Source organism: Pempheris klunzingeri, chromosome 7, assembly GCF_042242105.1.
Source record: "Pempheris klunzingeri isolate RE-2024b chromosome 7, fPemKlu1.hap1, whole genome shotgun sequence".
Taxonomy (NCBI): Eukaryota; Metazoa; Chordata; class Actinopteri; order Acropomatiformes; family Pempheridae; genus Pempheris; species Pempheris klunzingeri.
Genome location: NC_092018.1, coordinates 28205033 through 28227500, shown reverse-complemented (window position 1 = coordinate 28227500; position 22468 = coordinate 28205033). Strand labels below are relative to the sequence as shown.

General features: G+C 44.3%; 1 protein-coding gene across 1 annotated transcript; it reads right to left on the bottom strand.

The window, feature by feature from the left end:
• Nucleotides 1–602: 602 nt before the first annotated feature.
• Nucleotides 603–20476, bottom strand: LOC139203438 (rapamycin-insensitive companion of mTOR-like). The gene is made up of 37 exons (XM_070833177.1): nucleotides 20422–20476; nucleotides 20249–20296; nucleotides 18553–18650; nucleotides 16223–16287; nucleotides 15783–15914; nucleotides 15477–15540; nucleotides 14734–14860; nucleotides 14416–14585; nucleotides 13966–14033; nucleotides 13389–13456; nucleotides 13204–13286; nucleotides 13018–13105; nucleotides 12761–12851; nucleotides 12588–12654; nucleotides 12351–12431; nucleotides 12134–12234; nucleotides 11832–11997; nucleotides 11081–11182; nucleotides 10947–10993; nucleotides 9725–9860; nucleotides 9403–9602; nucleotides 9173–9299; nucleotides 8882–9046; nucleotides 7994–8070; nucleotides 7802–7880; nucleotides 7574–7683; nucleotides 7401–7488; nucleotides 7161–7253; nucleotides 6948–7054; nucleotides 6186–6415; nucleotides 4909–6013; nucleotides 3153–3412; nucleotides 2859–3065; nucleotides 2632–2784; nucleotides 2208–2331; nucleotides 1971–2109; nucleotides 603–1882 (listed from the first exon to the last, which is right to left on the bottom strand). Exons 1-37 carry the CDS (start codon nucleotides 20468–20470, stop codon nucleotides 1802–1804), a joined length of 5196 nt encoding a protein of 1731 aa, XP_070689278.1. The 5' UTR covers nucleotides 20471–20476; the 3' UTR covers nucleotides 603–1801.
• Between the last annotated feature and the right edge of the window lie 1992 nt (nucleotides 20477–22468).

The window sequence follows — 22468 nt, the reverse complement described above, 5'->3', positions numbered from 1 at the left end:
AATGGTTTCAGACGGGACATTGAGATCAATGCCAAGTGTACGAGTGAACTCAGATTTAAGTTACAAATAAAAAAAGAAATAAAAAGAGTGCAAACATTTTGGGTATTTCAAATTTTGTTTTATTAACAATGCATCCCTTTGATAGGATTGTATGTTTCTTTAGGTCATCAATGCCCCCAAAAACATACTGTACACATTATACAAGGGAAACCACGATTCAGGCAAAAAAAGAAAAAAAAAAAAAAAAAGAAAAAAAAATCTTTTTAAATTATAATACAGTCTTGAGGAAAAAATATAAATAACTTTTTTCTTCTCTGGTTGAGCTCACTCTATGGTACAGACATATAATAAATAGATCGGATCTGACATCACTCAGCTGATCTATGAATCATCTCTCTATGAGTCCATTTGTGTAGCAGCATTATAGCAAAAACAAGCCAATGGAAACAGAGATCCCCCGTTTCCCTGGAAACCTTTTACAAATCCTTTAGTCATCGCACCCTCCCCTCCTCCATTTCAGCCAATGACAGACAGTGATATTGCATTGTGGAAACAGGGAATTATAGTCCTACAATGTAATGGCAGCATGTAATGGCAACCTATTCTTTTTTTTCCTTTTTTGTCAAAAAGTTTTACAAGCAAGAAACACGTTAAGGTGACGTTACAACTTTGCCATGCTTGTTGCACATGCAGAGGGAGTGAAGCACAGAGGTAAGAAGGCATAGGGCTGGGTAGCTGCTGGGGCTGGTGCAGGTTCTCCGAAACGTCTATGAGCAGAGTTTGGTACTAAATCTGAGAAGAATCATTCCTCAGATAACTTGTACAACCGAGCATCTTTCCACAGATCACCCCAGCCTCCCTGGGAAGCTTGCTAATAATGCGATGGCTGAAGAAAAACATTAAAAGGTCCTAAGCAAGTAAAGAATGGCATAAACTAGCATTAAATCACATGCTATTCTCTTCATGTACTGTGTAAGGGTGGCATATATAGTGTGTTAGAAAATACAATACTAGTGATGTTTTTGATTGTCTGAGATACAAGAAATAGAAAAGGGATTGGCTGTCTGTGCTGATGAGAGGCTACAGGTTGTAGGGAGTGGTGAGGCGAGAGAAGCAAAAGCGCGCATCTGGCTAGAACAGAATGCAGGTCGGGGTGGGATATGAACCAGGAAGGCTCCAGATACGTTTTAAAAACAGCAGGACCCTTTTGTGTAGTGTTTTAGTTTCGTAAGGATAAAAGAACGCGGGGTCCCAGGAATCACTGGGTAGACACAACAACATGCCTTATTCATTTCATTACAGAAAAACACCACCTCTGGAAAGAGATAAAATGTTGAGAGAATTTTTTTTTTCCATTTTTTTTTTCTTTTTAAACACATTGTGAGTCTTTGTCTTTATGATCCAGCTTGTCCGTAAGCCTTAAGCATTATGTTGATGTATTATTGAGTGTTGCTTAAGATTGCCAAACCATCTGAAAACAGTATTTGGTTAAACTGCTCCCCCTTTTTCCTGTTAAAAAAAAAAAAAAGAGTCTGAAACAGCATTAGGCGTGTCGGGTTAAATTTTGTTTACAGATACCGATGTCCTTTCCAGCTTGTATTTGCTAGCAGTAAGGTGAGCGATGACCACCTCCCTCCTCTTCCTTGGCTATCCTGATCTGTTTTTAGCAACAGAAACATGCCAGACACCTCCCCATCCTTTTAGCCATATTTTATATTCTCTCAGTCGTTTTTTTTTTTTCATGTTTGTAGGGTGGCAGGCCCGGGGCTGTGCAGGGAACACGGGGGGGTGGGGTGGGTGATCAGGATTCTGCAGGAGGGTCAACATCCTCTTCGACAGGTATTGGTGGCTTCGTCAGGATTGCCTCTGCTTCTTCATACATCTGAAAAAGAGGAAAGAGCAATGGGGTATTAAGCTCAAAGATGTAGTGTTTCAGAAACAGTGGCAGAGCAGGTGGTGTGATGTCTTACTGGCATGAATTGCACGTCCTGGAAGAGTTCCTGTATGAAACGTCTTGAGGTCAGGCGGAACATACAGTGGGCTAAGAGGTGAGAAACCTCAGAGTACAGGCAGATGTCGTCAAACGCGTAGGGAAACTTCTCCTTTATCCTGCAGGGAAAGGTGAGATTTAATAAAAGAAATTCTATTGTTCTACGACTGAACGTGCAGCTCATGAAAAATATGAGTAGAAAAAAGAAGAGCGTTACGTCAGTAGTCCTGTTTCGTGGCCTTTGGTTCCTACGGAGGAGCTGAGGTTGATGATGAGGCGGAGCACCTCCTTCCTCAGCAAGACTCGGGAGGCGGGGCCGTCTTCTGATATCTGCTTGCCACCTAAGTGACACACGAATATTCAATAACAGTTACAGTAAACATAAAGCTGCACCACCAAACATACACGCTTGTTTCCTTATTTCATCTCCATGTTCTTTCCCATCACAGCGGTTTATTCTTGTCAGATGGGTGTCAACACATTTTGAAAACAAAATACATTTTGTCAAGCACTTTATGTGGCCGAGGAGAGTCACGGGCTCCTTAATGCGTTCACCTTTTCATGTTTTTGTGTGTGTAAAACATGAACTCCTGAGAAAGTCTTGAAACGTCGCAGCAGGTTGTGGTTATCCGTGGTCTTACCTATGACGACGTCACCAGGTGTGGGCGTGCTACAGATTGAGCCTTGTGACACAGCGGCGTCGCTGCACCCCGACACCCCGGAGAACTTGGACTGAGGCATCACCTCCAGACGATGGCCGCTTTGCCCTCCCCAAGACGGGAAGTCCACGTAGTCTGGCAGAGAGAAGATCCTTTGTTAAATTCTGCACGGCGTATGAGTGTGAGCGTCTGAATGTGTGTCGGCTCACCTGTCCGAGGGTGTGTGCTGTTGATCTGAGGCTGCGTGGGGTATCCCAGGACGATGGCTCCTACGCAGTACAAACAGTTTTCGTCAGCGTGATCCTGCAGTCCCGTCTCGTCTGAGCCCACCGTGTGGTTCTGGCTGTCACCTCGACACACGATCAGCTCAGAGATACTGAACTGTTGCTTCAGTACTGGGATGGCAGGGCGATCACCTACAGGGGAAAAAACGTGTTAAGCACAAACACCTCGGCCCTTCATCATTTTATCAGACAAAAAAAAAAAAAAAAAGCTGCATTTACCATCTCCGTCGCCGAAGAGGAAGCGTTTCCGCTCTTCGGACGGCGGGCTGATCCTCTGCTGAAAGTAGGCCGAGTCTCTGATGTGGAACATGTCGTTGATGTCCATGGGCAGTGCCAGGCCGATGTAGTCGTCATTACACCCGTAGGTGGCGCTAGAGACCATTGAGCGCACTGAAGAGCAGCGTTGCAGGGTGCTTTGGTTGATAGGACTTAGTAGTTCCTCTTTATCCAGAGAGGCGAAGCTCAGTGCCTTTAGGAACCTAGGGAGGGCAAGAGGAGAGGTGCGTGAGAGGATCCGGGGGGAGAGACTGGGACAGAAAAGGAACGCAAGGAGCAAGTGAAAAACATATTGGATAAAAGCACAGAGACACAGACTTAGTGAACAGAGAGCGAGAAGAAGGATGGGGTCACAGTGGGCTCTAACGCCCGACACACTGCAGCGAGCTATCAGGGCAGCAGCTACAGGTAAACTCACAGCAGAGGGCACGTTGTCGATCCTAAGTATGATATCACCGTCTTAAAGGAATGTCTCACGCACCTACGGGACGAGCTTTAAACTGCACTTTAGCACCCAAGATTCAGTAATCTGAGGCTTCGCGCAGAATAAAACAATTTAAGAGTTTAAATGTAGGTAGAATTTCATTAGAAAGGTCAACAATAATTCATGACGGAGAAAAAAAAGGATCGGAGCTGCTTAGTACGATCTAAAATTTGATATATTTTCAATATTGCACACTAACAAATTTGTATTATTTCAAGTAAATCATCAGAAAATTGGAAAAAAAAATGTTCTCCGTCTTCTATAAATCAAATAGCTTTGGGCTTTTGACAAACAATTTAAAACTTCAGCTTGGCCTCTACAAACTTGTGATGGGCATTTTTTTAAATATGATTTTGAAGACTAAATAATTAATTAATCCAAACAAACTATTTCAGTGTGTCACCTTGGACTCTGTGATGATTTTTCACTATTTCTGGCCAAGCCGTCAATAGATGAGAAATTAATTCACAGGTAAATTCTAATTTAAATAAACGCAGCCCCTAGACGGTTATCCCATCACACGGAAGTTGAAGTTGTTATCAATTAACTATTAAGAGTAAAATATTTCACCGTGAATGTGAATGAGCGAGTTTAATAAGAGGTTAAGAGCTTGTGTGCATCTTTATCATCTAAAACTCTTAAATCTATCTATAGATCTATCTATACCAGAATAAACAGCATTGCCACATGTCTGCCTGGGTTATAGCTCCAAGAGGAGGGAACAACCAGCAACTGACCAATCTACATGGGACGTGCTCACACTACGGGGCTACAGGAGTCAAAGCAATGGCAAAGCAACTGTTGGCATAAAGCGGTCGTTGCTACTAAAGTACAAGCAGCAGGGATAAATGTGTCTGCGCCGGCGCTAGAAGCTACATCTCTACTAAGGAGGACACTGGGTAGGTCCACCCACCGCGGTACAAGTGTTCTGGACAGCCTGCGGTACGGACTTAAGACGCTGGGTTCTGGACAGGTGCGTCTCCTGTCTGATAACCTGACAGACATAGCAGAGGGTGCAGGAAAACACACCCACACCTGTCATCACCAAGGTAGACAGAAACCAAAACCCTCCCCAGTAATATCTGTAGTATCTTTCTATTCATGCAATATTGTTTGAAGACAGTACTAAACTGATTCATGTATACAAAAAAAAAAAAGATGCATTCGGTTGCAACAGCGTCTGTCGTATTGTTTCTGTCACAGCCGCTGACATACCTGCGCGGTGTTAACCTGGAGTCCAGGCTGCCGGTCTTCATAGTGATGGTGTCGGTGAACAGCACGTCTTTGGCTGGTGAAGCCAGCGCTTCACTGTGAGACAAAGACGGGTGTATCCTCTGCTGCTGCAGCCTCTTGAGGGTAGCGTAGCCCAGCGCGTCCCGTGGGCTGGTGTACATGAAGCTACAGTCAGCCAGACTCTTGATGGTGGTTACTGAAGGAGACTTGAGAGACTGAGCTCGGCGGGGGAGAGTGTGCGAGGAGCCGGGAGGTACCAGAGAGACAGTGGAGGACTTGGATGTAGACAAGTGGTTGGTCTGAGCCTGGGGGGTGAGGGAAGAGAGCGTTTTGACAGTCTTGGCTGACACCACTGTGTTGAGGCTCACACAGTCAGAGGAGTCTGGTTCAGGTTCGGGATGCTCGGGGTTTCCAACGGTCTCCCTGGAGGGGCTGGAGCTCATGGAGCTGATGCCGCTGGTTGTGGTGTCCGTGTTAAAGCTCTGACTGCGGCTTTTAAACTGAGTACCTCCACCGCCTCCTCCGCCCCCTCCCACATTGCCTCCACCAGATGAGGAGCCACCGTCTCCTGCTAGACGCTCTCGGCTGCTCTGCTCCCTCTCCCGGCTGGGGTGCTCCACCGCCCCGTGTCCCCCCAGGCCACTGAGTCCCAGGCCCGAGCCTCCTCCCCTGGCCAGCCTGCCATCCACAAGCTGCTCCTCAGAACCCCCCCTGGTCCCGACAAAGGAAGTTTCCAGGCTGACCGTGGGACTCTTCGGCATTCCTCTGCCATTAAACACAGAGGTGAAAACATCCCCCTGGTTTGGGCTGTAGACAGAGGGCTCTGTCACGGTCCGGTTCCGCCTCATGCTCCCGGTCTTGAGTTCAGTAGGAGTGCGAGAGCCCGATGGGGTCTTGGGGTCGCTGGTGGAGCGCAGCTTCTTGCTGGGGAGGGACAGGGAGTTGAGGAAGCGAGTGCGAACGAAGCGTGTAGAGGCCAGGATTGTGAAGGGGCTGCGGTCCTTGGTTGGTTTGGAGTGTAGATAGAAAGACGGCTCGTCTGACTGGTCCAGAATGTCACACTTGTCATCATCAAGGATGTACATGTCTGCGAGCACGAGAAATTAATTAAAAACACAACGGAAGCATAAAAGGGCTATTACCTGCCATAAGTGAGAAATAAACACCTGATTAACATCATTAAACATCATAAATACACTGACTAGAGGTTTTCTGACAAACACCGACAACGAAGCATAGACAACATAAGTCCTACGCACTCGGCTGAGACTCGCTCTCGCTGTTGTGGCGCGAGCTGGTGGATTCGGAGTTCAGACTGAGCGTGCTCGGTACTGAGGAAAGTTCAGAGGTCAGCTGTGCGTCGACCTCTTCTGGAGTGACAGGCCACAGCGTCCTGCGACTGTGTCTGACGGCATCCCAGCCATACTGCTTCAGCACCTCACAGCCCTGCCGGGTCTTGGAGATCACACCCAGCACATAAACACACGTCCTGTGGACGGGAGAGGACGGTTAAACACACTAAACACACAAATACTAACCAATTAGATACTTTCACAAATACATGCTACATGCATGTTTGTTTTGCTCCAGACATGTTTGTTTCTAATTGAATGTAGCTAAGTTAAAGATAAAACAATAAAACATTCAGCTTCTGTAAAATTTTGAGGAGCAGCTTAAGTCAAAATCCTCATTTCACAATAGTTTGTTCCCTCAGTCTAAAAAAGAGTCTAGGTGCCACATCACTGAGGCTGGTGCTAAAATAGTAAAGAATACTGAAAATACTTTCATTATTTATTGTGTTCTGTTTAACTGTAAAAAAGATTACACAAACTGTCATTTCAAAATGATATCATGTAGATATCAAGGGGAAATTAAAAAAAAAATGTCTCATGATGTTTTATAGTTTGAAAACCATGTTTACTGGGAACAGTGTGCTTTTGCAGGAGAGAGCAAAACTTCTGCAAAACTATGCATGGGGACATCAAGACTAGGTGAAGAGTGAGTGAGAGTGATGAGCTTACCCTCGTACTGACAGCACCTCACAGTGCTGAGCCAGTGCGAGGATGTCAGGAATGACATTCTCCTCCTGGAGGAGATTCAGACCCCAGTTTGAAGAGCCAATGTTGCCCTGCAAGGAGAACAACAGACACCATCAGAGCCATCTCTGGGTAACTTCTAATGTTTTGGCAATGGAGTAACTGAGGTGACATAAATTGATAGATAGTGTTGCTGACCAGGGCCCAGAGAGCAGCCTTCAGCTGTTTAATGCCCTCCCAGGTGTCCAGCATCGGGGAGCGAACCGTGTAGCTGAGGTCAGGAACCACACTCTGGAGACAAACAGAAAAAGAAAGACATTAGAAAGACAGGCTGCTAAATCTGCACAAGCCCGAGCTCCCCAGAGCAATTAATGTCGGGAATTAAAGAGGGAGCAGAGTGTGCTGCGGAACGGCCGAGAAAGAAGCTGGAGTAGGTACCTGAGCCTCCAGTAGATGACAGCCCGTCTTATCGTGGACCAGCTGACCATACAAGTGCACAGGGAGATAGACATTTGGTCTTTGTAACCTAGAGACAAGACCAGAGAAATGAGATATGTAGTCTGCGGTGAATCCTTTGGCTTGCTATGTGATGATAAACTCCAGCTTCTCACCTTTGGTTGCTGCGTCTGACGTAGTTGTCTCCGTCAACAGGTTTGCGGTAGGTTGTTAGTGCTTCGTTGAGCTGCTCCTCTATCAGGTCCACATACTTAAGGTTGTATTCCTGCAAGCGAAAAGGTAGTTAGGTCAAAGGGTAAAACAAAAACCTCTTTCAGTGTGTGGTCCTTTTATAATATAGCAGCCAGATGAAGTTTTGCCATATGCTGATGTCCTGATAATACCTTCTGCCATTTATCCAGCTGTTTGCTGACATAACCCCTCTCGTTGAGGTAGGAGAAACCTTTAGGAATGGACAGGAACCTGAACAGCAGAAACAAGAGTCTATTCAAGAGGCTGGACTACATAAAACACTGAAACATATCACATGCTTTATAAAATGTATAGTAGGCACTGCTGTGGTGGTAAACACCCACCTGAGGAGCAGCAGGAGGCCCTTGTCTCCCAGGTGGGACAGAGCTGGTTTCAGCTGGATCAGAGCGTGGAGGTTGGCCTGTGAACCAGAACAACATACCACGTCAGGCAACACATGCCTATGTGTGCACATACAACACAACTGCTGGACAAATTTTCTAACTGGTTTGATATTAAGCCAAAGACCTGACCGGAATGGTAATACCGGATTTCACCAGGAGGTGTCAAACATGACTCAGCTGCTCCACAGTGGAACACAATGGAGCCCATAAGAGGGAGTGTGGCAGCACCACAATCAGGACAACTGAGCAACCATCCAACTTAACTTTTCTTCTTCTAAAGTTTAACATAGTAAACATGGTGTTGAACTTAAGGAAGGAACTAGGAAGTAGCCCAAAGGAGGCCATCAGCAATGTTAGCAGCTGGTTCGCCCGCTTTGTTTTTAGCCTTGGAGGCTTAAAGTGTCTGGTTGGGTCATTTTAAAAGGATTTTACCAGCTGAAACTTTGTACAGAGTTTAATTTCTCCAGTTTGTCTGCTTATTTAGCTTTCAGGTGTCATATGGTAAATGAGATAAGACACTAGTGGCTCCATTTCTAGCCTAAACAAACATAATAGTGTTAATCACTTGTCATATTGCTTGTTAATAATGTAATACAAGTTGGATTTAGTACCATCAGCACAGGTAGCTGATACTTTTTAATTTGCCAGAACTTCTCATAATGGCAAATGCCGGTTCAGACGGTCTGCATGAAATCAAACCAGTTTAAGCTTGTACACCAGACTGGCCCAACAAAAACACATTCATATTTCAGCACTATCTCATTCGATGTCCATTCACACTTTTTCGGTAAGGGGAAGGAAGGATTCATTCTTATCTGACAAACCCACCTTGTCCTCACAGGCCTCGTCCAGTATGTCCAGGGCCTCCATGGACACAGCCTTGCTGTGGTCGTGGAGCTGCGTGACCAGCAGCTCCATGCCCCAGCTACTGAAGAACTCCACGCTCGCACGCAGCAGCACACGGAGGTGTTTGGTGGCATACAACCTGCACGTCTGCTCAGTGAGATAAGAGGCATTGTGGGAGAAAGAAGACACATTGGAACATATTTTTTCTGGTAATGAGCTTCTGTATTTAATGGCTCTGCAGTGTGATTGCTCTTGTTGTTGCACTTGTCTTACATCAGTAGCAGCAGTGAGGATCTTGGAGAGGATCACTCTGGCCAGACCGTCCCTGCTGTAGTCCAGTGTGGATACAGCGAGTTTCAGCACAGCATCCTGGTTCTTCACAGAGCACAGATTCAGCAGGCTGCAAAAAGCAGGAGAAAAAGAGTTGTTGGCAGAACCTTCATAAAAATATGTCAGTGCATCAAACTAGCATTTATGAAAGACTTTTTTTAATTTACACTCACCACTGAAACAGGCCACATTTCTCCAGCAGTTTGACTCCCTGTGGGTGTGCAGAGAGCGTCCCCAGGAAGAGGAAGTAGTGTTGGCTAAGTGTGGTGAGCAGGCCGTTACTCTGCAGACAGCGCTCAGGCTTCAGTCCCGAGGATGAGGAGAGCCATGACACCATGTCCCTCACCAGGTCCTCAAGGTAACCCTGGCCATCCTGGTGAATGTGGGAAGGAAAGAGAGAGAGAAAGAGAGAGTCGACAGGACAGGCAAGTTAGAAAATGACCCAAAGTAAAAAAGGAATGTGCGTGTTTTTGTGTACATGCACACGTTTCTAACCTCATCAGAGTCCATGAGGAACTCTACAAACTGACAGCCGACCACGGTGAGTTGTCTGGCCTTTGGGTGATCCAACGCCAGCCCCGCGTACAACTTACTACTGGGCTTATAAAAGTACAGAAGCCTCCGCACAAACCTGCATCACACAGTAAAAACAAAGTAGTACAATGTTTATCAGCCGTTCTCATATCTCCAAGACAAATTCTCTCTACCCCAAAGTGACATGTTCCGGTACTTTCAAATTAGACACTACATCACAAGCCATAAAGATTGGAATATAATTAAAAATGCTCCAACAAATGTAGAGACATATTTTATTAATATAATTAAAAATCAGCTTCCCAACAAAAAACATGGTTCCCATATATATAGAAATCTGTTACTGGATATACCAGACAATACTTTTTATATCAGAAATAAATGGGAGCTGGAGTTAAATATTATAATCAGAGATGGAGAATGGGAAACAATGTGCATTGGATGTCATAAGGGTATTAATAGTAACATGTGGAAGGAGTTTGATTGGAAGATGAAGACAAGGTTCTTTAAGACACCTTCGGTGGTTTCCAAGTTTATAGACACCCAGCTGCAATAAACTGTTGGAATGAAAATGTGGAATGGTTGGCGATCACTCGCACATATTTTGGGATTGCCCAATGATGCCTCCTTTTTGGAAGGGGGTAAAGAGAGAGATAGATAAAGTTATGGGAACTGATTTACTATTCACCCCAAGTCAATTTATTTTAGATCTGACTCCTGAGGACGTGTACACCAGAGATCTTGATGACTGCTAGGAAAATGGTGACAATAAATTGGATGAATCCACAGCCACCTACAGTGGCCCAGTGGAAACAGAAGCTGAGGGAGGTGTATGAAATGGAGGCCTTAACTGCTCAATTACAATTGAGGGTTGATGTCTTTGTGAGGAGGTGGCTACCTATAGCAAGATCCCTCTATAACTGAGGGGAACCCCTCACTATGCTGTAATGTCTTAACTCTCCATTAATTTACTTGTTGATATTAAGTTTTCTGGGCCCCAAAAGGGTTTTATATGTCATATATAGTCTGTGATGTTGTCAAGGAGTGTTCTGTTCTGTATTGTGTCTTTCTATGTTTAATAAAAATAAAGTTAAAAAAAACAAAGTAGTATTTAAAACTATTGTGAAAGTCAGACAACCACATCGGACTATTTAAACTCTTGGAATGGGTTGGAGAGTCTCACCTGTGCATCTGTTCATCTTTGTTGTTCCTGAGATTTACATTTGGCCACTGGGAGAAGAAAAAAAACATTTTTTACCATTAGACAGGAAAAGAAATGACAACCGAGTCTGTGGTGCAACATGAGAACAACCAGACCTTAAGGATGGTGGCGATAAGCAACCAGTTCCACTCCAGGTTCTGCTTGTGGTTGAGAATTTGACTATCTCTCAGGTTCATCATCAGTGCTTCTTCTGTGTCCTGAACACAAACACAGAAAAACATGCTTTGACAATGTAAAAAATACAAAGATGTATTTTTTTTTACTGTCCAAAGAATGAAAGCAGGTTTTCAACAATTTTCCTACAACCTCTTATGTCTATTTAGTTTAGCTTAGCACAAACACTAAAAGCAAGGGGAAACTGCTAGCCTAACTTCATCTAGGGAACCTTCTAATAACTCAAAGCCGCATCGTTCTGACATTGTATCTTGTGTATTTAAAACATGCAGAAATAGGTAATGACACAATGCAGTCTCAGGAGATGTTAGCGTACACATTGAAGCCATGTTCTGACCAACAACAGCTGGCTGTGCAGGTCCTGCTAACTCGCCAGATTATAACATCCAGGTCACTCTTGGATGAATTGGCGGCTAGTTTACTTCCTATCAAAATATCATGTAAATAAGACTGTTCTGGAGGTGAAACACGGCAAGCTGTTTCGCTTTCCCTCCATTTTCACCGTTTGTGCTAAGCTAAACACGCTCTGCACCTCTGTCCTGAACGCTCAGCTGTGTGTCAGATGGCAAAAAGGCATATTTCCCTAAACGTATCCCTTTAAACTACCTTAACATGTTGCGGCCATGAGGCTAAACCTAAAATCTAGAGTCTGAGAAGCATGTTCATGTTTACCTTAATAACATAGATGTCCCTGTGGGCGCGCGGGTGCGACTCTCTGCGGTTATGTGAAGACACAGACTTGCGGATGATGTGGTCCAGGTAAAGACTGTGTGGTTTCAGACCTTTCTTCTTCTTCTCATGGAAACGCTTCAGATTGTTGACTGCTGCACTTGCACGACTGGAACAACAACAAATGAGGGGGATGTTTGGATTTTCCAGAAATTTGATTTGCAAGGTTTTAACATACACGCGCTGGTTATATTACCGGTAAATTAACGTGCTAAAACTGAAAATTCATGTCAGAGTGCACTCACAGTCGTTTCTGCTGTGCGATGTCAAAGGAGGCTGCCATGTTGATGAGGGTGGGAAGGCAGTGCAGGTGGTGGCTGTGGGAATGAGGAAGGATGGTGTTCGCCTGAACGAGATGGGGACGGGTGGAAGAAAAAAAGACACATCTAGTGTTAGAATCTTAATGACCAATACTATAAATAAATAAACTTGTCACAGATGTTTTCAGCATTTTAATATTACCATGTGTAGAAGTTCTCCCAAGAGGATTGTGGCTCTGATGGCAAGCTGATCGTCGCTACTGGTCACAACTTCAACAAGGCCCTGTAGCGACAAAGGTGGGGGTGTAAAATAGTGACACAATAAAAATCAGAGAAAGCATGATGTGTGCTACTCCTAAAGATGCTGAATCAAATTATTTTTTCTAAAGCAGCCTCGGGGTGGAAAGGTCTAAAAGGAAAAAACACTGCATGAGCTCACCTCTAACAGCCCACTGGTGATGAAGGCAGAAAGAACAAATGCCAGGTAGTTGTCCATTAGATCAGGCCTAATGAAGCAAACAGAAAAAAAAGAATTTTGTGGCTCATGTCAACACTGAAATGACCATTTTGTTCCATCTCATTCCATTTCTGTTCCCTCATGTGGTCTCCCACCTAGAGCGGGCCCGATGGGGCAGGATGACTTTGGCTTCAGCAGCAACAAACCCATCAGACAGTCTCCAGGTGTCCTGGAACCTGGCGGGGTCTGAGGACGACCAGAGCAAAGATAAGCTTCAACTGTGTGTGTAAAATGTGGACTTGTTTGGGTTCTCAGAGCACCAAAACATTTTATAGTGCAACCTTGTGGGTACCAAGATTCTGGGAGGACGTATAAAAATAAACTGTGAGGATATAAAAGATGTTTTACTCACCAACACTTAGAAGAGCTTCAGTGAAGTCTTGAGTTGCGATGGGCACGGGGAGCCTGAATATCTCATATAACACCTCCAACAAGCCTTTCTGCAGGGCAAATTACATTACAGCAATCAGATGCATACGCATTTGATATACAAGATACATTTGCCAACTCTCAGGGGAGCACACACACACGTACTCACCCTAACTTCCATATTTGGTATGCAAAGTAAGCCAATTAAAGATTGGATTCCAGAGTTTCCAGCCTTGCATAGGTTGATAATCCCTGAGTAAAGAAGCAGACAACAATTAAGTTACGTTCAACAGTATAGCACAAGTAATATAACACTAATTAGTCTTTATGACTACATTTATTACTACATCTTACCAGACCAGGAGCGAAAGGCTGCCACTATAGCCATTCTACTCGACAAGAAACGGGACTCTCTGTCCTCCCTGTGATCATGCAAACACACACCCATTAAAAACAGGACACCGTGTTCCATACACACAACATCATTATGATCTCTGTGTCGCATTTCTCACAGAGCATTAAAAAGCATTTCCCAAAGAATTAAACTGCACCACAAAAGCAAAACTAAAAGCAAAGCATCAAAAGGGAGTCAAGGAGACTCAATGAAAGATCTTTTTTATATAAAAGCAAACCTTTCAGGGTGACTTAAAGGATTAACGTGACTTAGCCTGCTTCACATCCTCAGGCAAGTCATGCTGGAGTCAAGCAGCCCTGATAACAAGGGTCATATCACAAAAACACTATACAAACCCTTGGCTCTCTCAACGCATGGTGTCACCAATATAGGATCACAGACAACGGTAAACAGAGGGAAATGTCAGAACAATATCTTTTTGTTTCCGCTGCAACAGTGACACTCTTCATGCCCCCCCCCCCCCCCCCCCTACACACACACACACACACACACACACACACACACACACACACTCACTTGAGTTGCCCTTCAGCCGTGTCTGCGTTGTGACGGTAGTGAAAATCCGTGAAAGGCGCGAGGATTTGCTGGAGGACCGAACACACACGAAACATGGATGAGTACAGAATTTAGAGCTCTAAATTAGTTCTCGGAAATGAAGTGGAGGCGTTCTTAAATATTCCCATGAAACCTTCCCGAAGTACTAATTAACCTGCTTTAGATCTCACATGACATCAGTGAGGAGATCATGACTGCGGTGATGAAATGCTTTTGTCCCAGGCGTCTGTTTACTGACAATGAGGTTTTAGAGAAATGCGGTAACTGATTACTGTAAGCTCCATGGGAAAGAGATGGCCACCCCACGGCTGCTAATCCTGACTGGAATGACTCCCAGCACACTGGCTCATTTATAAACAGCAGCTTCCCCTCAATTCATATGTGTGTGTGTGTGTGTGTAGGTGTGTGTACCTCCAGTTCGACATCGACACGCACGTACTGTCGGGTACGTGGGTGGTTGAGTAGATGAAGGACGGTGGTGATCAGAGCTTCATTGATGCGACTCAGCTGACAGTCAATCACACTCTTCAGGATGGTGCTGAGGCCTCCCCGTTTGGCCACCACCTCTGGGTTTTTCAGGGCTACAGAGCAGACAGCAACAAAGAAATATTAAGTATGTGTTTTTTACAGGGCATTAATGGCCCATGGGCTCCCCACAACGCCACTGTGTGTGTGGAATTAATGGTTCTCTGCGTTGTGTATCTCCATCTCAAAAGGCCAGCTACTCGCCTAGCTCACAGACGATGGCGATGGCTGCGCGCACCATGCGATCTCTCTCCTGTAGTCCGTCCGTGCCCACAGCAATTAGAGAGTTTGCAACAGAGGTGGGGAACAGCATCGCATTGACAGTGATAATCTACAGAGGGAGGGAGAGGATGAAAACATCATCGTCATCAAACAACTCAAACTCAAAAAAAACAGATAGAAAAAATAACTACAGTGAAACGTTTTTTATGGCCACTTTTTATAGAACTCTGGAGAAAGGAGATCACTTTTTGAAATGCAAAAAACGGGACCTGGATGCACTCTGAGGATCACATACCTCAGAAGTTATAATCCAAGAGGTGACAACAGAGATGTGTGTTATGATAAGGGACCAGGCTATATCATGGAGTGAACACAGGGGTTGTATTACTGCCTGGACGGCCATTAGTCCTTTCCTGAAACCAGACCCTGACTCTATGTGTGCATGTGTCTGTGTGCGTGAGTGTGAGTGTGTATGTGTGAAGAGAGTTTACAGTAAACTACAGAAAGAGCTATAAATAACCTTGCCTGCAGACCTGTGCAAACCATCCACACGCTGACACTGCTGCAAACCCACCGATCTCTCTGGTGGCACTAAGGCTGATTAGTGAGGGCAGAGGGCAGATTTCTCCAGCAAAACGACAGTGCAAGTCACTGTCGTTTTGCTGTCAATTACAGAAGGAAGGGCTGTTAAAGTAGGAAAATTAAAAAGAGACATATTATCTTACCTTTCGGACAAGTCTAAGAGCCTGAGTCCTCTCCCCCTCATTGCTCTGCTGGATGTCTATGCATCTAAACAAGCACACAAGCATAATTAGTTGTGTCTTTTTCTTTTTACCACAGCCAGGCAGTCAGAGAAAAATAAATATGTCAGCAGAGGGAAAAAAAGTGTGACTGCAGCATAACATTTCAAAGGATCCTTTGTACAAATTAAGTGACATCCTGTAAAAAGGAATGTTCTTTGAGCCACAAAATAAAAAGTCAGCCAGGCAGCACTTTTCCACCTGACTGGTGTGGCCAGAGCAGGGTCTCACCTGGCTATCAAATAGTCCACCTGGAGTCTGAGGACCTTCTGCAGCACCGTGGTGTCTTTGATGAGGTAGCGGAGCGACCGCAACCCTGCAGCACGCACTTCCTTAGCTTCATTCAGAAGAGCTAGTCGCAGACTAGGAGATTAAAAAAAGACTTTAATTAGTCCACAACTGCAAAACAGACATGAAATAAGATTTACCAGGACTCTGCAAATTATTGTTATTTCCTGAATTATTTAATTACCATGATGATTTCTGATTCCTGTTGCTTTTCAATTAAAATCTCAGAATAATGTTCCACATGCAAAACATTCCAACTGATTAGCCACAGGGCCTGACTGTGGTCTTGGCTGCATAAATAACAAGCCAATAGAAATAGAGCACATGTTGAGAAAAAGCACATGGTGCACAATCAGTGACTACTGGTTGCTGAAAACACTCACCAAATGATGATTTCTTCATATGTAAACCCAAAGTTTTCCTCACGGTGGCTAATGCTGCATAGCAGCTATAACACAGAGACAAAAAAGAAATGCATTGATTCATACAAGGAAAGCATTCACATGGCTTTGGTCAAGGATAGAAGTCAGCCTTGCTCAGGCATTAAGGCAGAACTGGAAGTTCAGCAACTACAAAATGGCACCATCGCCTCCTGAGAATGTCACTGTTTAACAGTGTTGGAACAAAAAATTTAAAAAAGCATCAAACTAAGTGACAATCCAAACTAACAAACACTTTCCTGCAGGGTGTCGCAGGAGCCATGCAGGTCTGTTTGTTGTATTTTTTCACTTGTCTGTTACATGCTGACTTGTTTGGAGTAGGTGAGTCGCGACTGGATAATGTTATGCTTTCACTGGTGGTAGATGGAGGTTATAATTCCAAAGCACTGGGGCACCACATTCACAAGTCCAGTGGTGGGTGTTGGTTTGTGTCACCTTCCACCATTAGATGTTTATGAGTGCATCTGCTTGTGTGAACATATGGGTTGTTGGATATGTGAAAATAGAGGGTGATAACAGAGAGTAAACAATAGGGTTGTCCAATTCTGTACCCTGTTCTGTATGTATGTGGCCAGGCCTGGCAATGGAGCCCGTTTTTTGACATGAAATGCCACTTTTAGCAGTCGCTCACCACAGGTCCTCCATCATCAGCAGGGGCCCACACACAGCTGGTGTGATTCAAATTGTATGTGCACAAAAGCAGGTCGTCATATAAACAGTCAGAGGCTGTCGTTGACAGTCAGAGACAACTAACAGGCCAAAACGAACAACAGAACAGTCTGAAACTCATCATCTCCACAAAGCAATGAGCTCCTTGGGCAAAGGATGCTGCCATTTCGTAGCTGCCACCTTTCTAATAGACACCCTGTGTTTTAAAGCAGCTGTGATGTCAGACCCCAAGCAGGCAGGAGGAGGGGAGAGGAGACGGGCATGTGACACTCTCCGGGGGGATTAGGTCACCCTTACTGTCCTGGAACCCATATAAGGAATCAGAGGCAGGGTGCTCTAACACACACACACACACACACACGTCATTGCTATTACCCTCCTGTCAGTTGTAAGCATGAGAGTTAAGTGTATGGCAGGCCCACGCTCAGCCTTCAGCCTGCTACAATGCCAGCTGCACAGTTTTCTGAGGGCCGACTCTCATTGTCTGCAGCGGCAACACCGACTGGTCAAAATGTGTCCAAGACAGACAGACAGACCTGGTTTTAGGCAGCATGTCGCTCAGCTGAAATCAGCAGACGTCTAAGCAGGAACCAGCGGCCAGGGATGGGATGCTGAATCGGACAGTTGTAAAAATAATGTTCTCATTTCTTAATGAGTAAATGAGAAAAAAAAAAGTGTGCCCCAATTCCTGTTCAAAATAACAGGAAGGCTGGAGACTGTGCAAGCTTGTGTTGGGTGGAAGGCAGAAAAGGTCATTATTTCATCACAAGGCTGACAGACTGGCCATGTTTGCACAAAGGAGAACACTAAGCTCTAAAACCTGTGTTTACATGTCAAAATAAAAAAAAAAGAGGCATTTAAAGAACCTCTCTATCTGCTATGAAACCCCAAAACAATGAGAACAAAACCAAATCTATAATTGTCCTTTTTTCATTTGCAAACAATAAATCTTTGCATAACTGCAGTCATCTGCTGATAATTCAGGCAGACACAGCCCAGTTATTCAGGTTGGTCTTAGCATATTAACGCTCTGTTGTGATGCCTCCTGCTCTCCGTGATCACTTGGTTTATGTTTCAGTTTACCTGAACACACAATTTTAAGAAATTGGTGTGTGCATCAATCACCAGCAGTATAGCAGAAAACTGACAGAAGACTGATCATTTATCGTCGGCACACGGAAACCATTTCAACATACTGACTAAAATTGGGAGAAATAGAGATCTTATGAATGAGAGTGTCTGAGGTTCATGCCAACAATAACTGGGCATTTGAAATCTCAGGTTTCAAAGTCAGAGCGCTGCTCTTGATTTACATTAGGTCAGAATGCTTTTGCATCCCTGGAGCTCCACTGTCAGCATCACAATGACAGGCACAGCTAGGCCTGCTGGCAGCAACACCCAAGAGGAGAGGATCAAGGAGAGGTTAGTGGTGACACAGAGGAGGGAGGGGGGGGGCACAGCTAGTCAATCTTTGCATCTGAACAGTGAGTCAGCCTTCTTGAAAAGCTTTATATTTGTGTCCACAGCTTCAACTGGATTTGGGAGATCACAACTCAGTGTTGTCAGCACTGCCTAAAATAACAAATAACACTTGAAAGCCTTACCTTTATGAAGTTGTTCAGGTGGCCCAGTTTTCGCATGTTACTGACTCCGTGTGGTTTGGCCACATTTTGAAGGATTTCACGGAAGTTTTCTGACGGTTCTGCAGGAGAAAGAAATGGAAATACAATGTAACTAAGACAAGCATTAAGCCATATTGCCATAATATAAGTTGATGAACCATCGTTGACATGTTGCAGGAAGGAAGTTGGTTTGTCTGGTCAAACTAATGTTAGTGTGTAAAGTCAAAACAAGGTCCAAACAGCAAAAGCAAGACTTGAGTGGGGACGAGTTTCTTGTTTTCAGTTCCTTTCAGCTGTCATGCGCTTACTGTGATGCTAAAAGCTCGTTCGGAAAAGACAGATGGTATTCTCTTGGCAAGAATCAGTATTATTTCACAGCAGTTTAGTTTGTGCTGAAAAGAGTTGCAAACACAGTATTTCAACAAAATGCTACAGAAACAATGAATAGACCAGCTTAATGGATGGCATACAATATATTACCAGAGGATGTGCCAGATTTAGTTTGAATCTGTCAAATAGTAATGGCTATCTGCATTAGTCATCAAGCCAAAGCAATAAACATGACCACACATGACAAAACACAGGAAAAGATTATTGAGAGTGTCAAAATAGTGGGCAACTACAAACTGCTTTGCATGCACTGAACTGAATTAACCCACATTAGTACAGAATGTACAAATGATCTCATGAGAGATAAATAACAAAGCAAAGCATCTCGTCCTGTGCATGCAAATGGCTGTGGGCTAGTTTGAGCAGGTGTCCCATATAAGATTATGTATGCAAGAAAAGACGGTCTGCATGAACTTTGCATGGGAATTTTGGACTTTGTGATCTTTGACGCTCGCGTACAGACATGGTCTAGTCTTCAGTTTGAGGACTGTACAAACACACCAACATTATGCTGTGAGGCACAAACCCTGACCCCAAATGAAGCAGTGCGGTTGACAAAATGTCCCACCCATTACTATTTTGCAAATCCGTGATGGAAGAGCTCACAGATTAAGATTAAGTGTATCTGATCCGTTAAAGGGGGCTCAGAACATGTCAAAGGGACTTAAATAGTGTTGGTCTTTTAGGCGGCATTCATCTGCCATTTCAGGCGTAAAAATACGTCCACAGGGCTGGAATAGAACCAGCTGGTGCCTGGTTCCCAGAGACTGGGACGGAGAGGTGCTGCTCCATTTAAACACACTGGCATGTTGTGGAGGTGCAGCTGGAGGAGAACATCAGACCAGGCTCAGTGCACCACTGGAAAAACCCACCCTGCGCACCCTGTTGTGCCTAAATTCAACAATCCTTGAAACTCACTTTCTCGTCCAGCCAGCGATGACCGATGCACGACTGCAGCCCTTATGGCTGGTTGGCTAAATAACAGGCTATGTTGCCCACTCACACCAATCACAACAACAGAGCGTCGTCATGGCTGGTTAGCCGTGGCAGCTAGCTAACGCTAACTCAGCTAGTTAGTTAGCTCGCTGCCGCCTGTTATTATGAGATCTCTAGCGGTGTTATTAGACGACACAGGCAGGGAAAACGGACGGAATGACAACAGCAATGCCGGGACAAGTGCACTGACTGACGGGACTTCCACTCCACTGGGCTAGTGTTTGCAGAACAGCTGCTCATCCATTTTGAACAATAATCGCTTTCAGGGTGCTGTGATGAAGCCGCTGCTTACCTCTGGTCAGATCCAGCGGTACGTTTTCTTCCCCGCTGTCATTCCGACCTGTCAAAAACACACAGCGCGGACACGGTGAGGGGTCACGCCGGGGTCAACACATGCCTGAGAACATCTAGTTTTACAATATCCTTCCAGCACACACATCGCTGAACCGAGTTTTCCACGCTTACCTCGCATCCGAAGACTCCGGATAGGACGGCCGCGGAAGCTGGCCGCCATGTTTCCAGGAACATACACAACACCGGAAACTTCGTGGCTTCTCGCGAGAAAACAGATAACTGGGGTGAGCAGGGGAGGGCGGTCGCGGCGGAGACGCAGCAGACCTCCCACGGAACTGAGATCAGCTGGATCCTCCTTAATCCTCTCTAATCTTATCATGGATAAAAACATAAATCTGACCTGGTGATTGTATTATGGTGAGGGAAGAGGGGACTATTTAACAGCGCGGCACATCATCACAGATATAGTACCATTATATTTTAACAGAGGTCAAAATAGCTGCATGGATTTATGGATCTTTATTGGTGATAGATAGAAACGGTACACTTCTGCATCACCGATGATCAACAACGAGTCGCAGATGATTACACATTTATCCATAATCAGTAAGAGAAACAGTCCAGATCTATAAAGGAGTGCCACCATTTCACTGTTAAAAGCTCAGGACTGCCACATTTATTTACAAACTGCAGGTTGCAACAACAAAAGCACGAAAATATAAACAGTTAATGATAAATGCAGGCATCAAGATGATCCCAGGTTCTGATCCGTGCCCTTCACACTGTCACAGGCATTACTGTAGATTACTCAATTTCATAGATACACTCTGTAGAAACAAAAGAAATATTTATTCAGTATTTTATTTTCTATTTTCTTTTTTTTTTTTACATTGACTCTCAATGAATGTGTGGTCTTGTAGTGGCGGAGGATAAAGTAAAAGTAGAAACACCACAATGTAGACAGGAGGCAGAGCTGGAGGTAGCAGAGATGAAGATGCTGAGGTTCTCCTTGGGAGTGACCAGGATGGATAGGATCAGGAAGGAGTACATCAGAGGGACAGCACATGTTAGAGGCTTTGGAGATAAAGTCAGAGAGGCCAGACTGAGATGGTTCGGACACGTCCAGAGGAGAGATAGTGAATATATCGGTAGAAGGATGCTGAGTTTTGAACTGCCAGGCAGGAGGCCTAGAGGAAGACCAAAGAGGAGGTTTATGGATGCAGTGAAAGAGGACATGAAGGTAGTTGGTGTGAGAGAAGAGGATGCAGAAGACAGGGTTAGATGGAGGCAACTGATTCGCTGTGGCCACCCCTGAAGGGAAAAGCTGAAAGGAGAAGAAGAAGAAGAAGAAGAAGAAACACCACAATGTAAGATTCACTCAATAACAAGTCCTGCCTTCAAAATCTCAATTATGTAAACGTAAAGAATTATTATCAGTTGAGTGTAGTTAAATAAATGAACCATGTTTTATAAGTTGCTTTTTTATTTAAAATCTCTGTGTGCAGTGTAACTACAGTTGTTGAATAAAATGCAGTGGAATTAAAAAAGCACAATACATAATATAAACATATAAAATTGTACCCATGTAACTGCATGAGTAGATGGAGCGGTTTTCCCACTACAACTGGTCTGTTAATATGCTATTTTGAGATAACAGAACATACCTTCTTTGCTTTCATCACAAATGTCGTACCTGTGTAGAATTACATAATCACATGTATAACATACTATCACACAGACATCATGCAGCAACTTCATACCATTGTCAATATGAAAGAAATCACTGTAAGAGCCTCACTGTCTAGCAACCTTCGAAACACAACATGTCAGAGAAAATATGTAGGCTATCATTGAGATTATTACCCGTCAGAAGGTCGTGGAGGATCCTGGGAACAAACATCATCATAAACATCATCTGCGGGCACAGAGACAATTCATGTTCACTATGATACATGGTCACAGCCTCCAAGTGCCAACAATATAAGGAAAAATGTTATACAAACATATTTACCTTCACCTGTTGGTTGTGACAGTAGAGCAACTCTGATGGGAAAACAGAAAAAAAACATTATGAAGATGCAGTATGACGTGGTTAAAGCAGAATGAAAGGTTATACACCTAACAGTTTCCAACCGGATGTCATAAACTCTTAGTCTTGGTGTAAAACTTAGGCCTCTCTGACTCAACTTCAACAAACACATAAAAATGTAGTATTTGT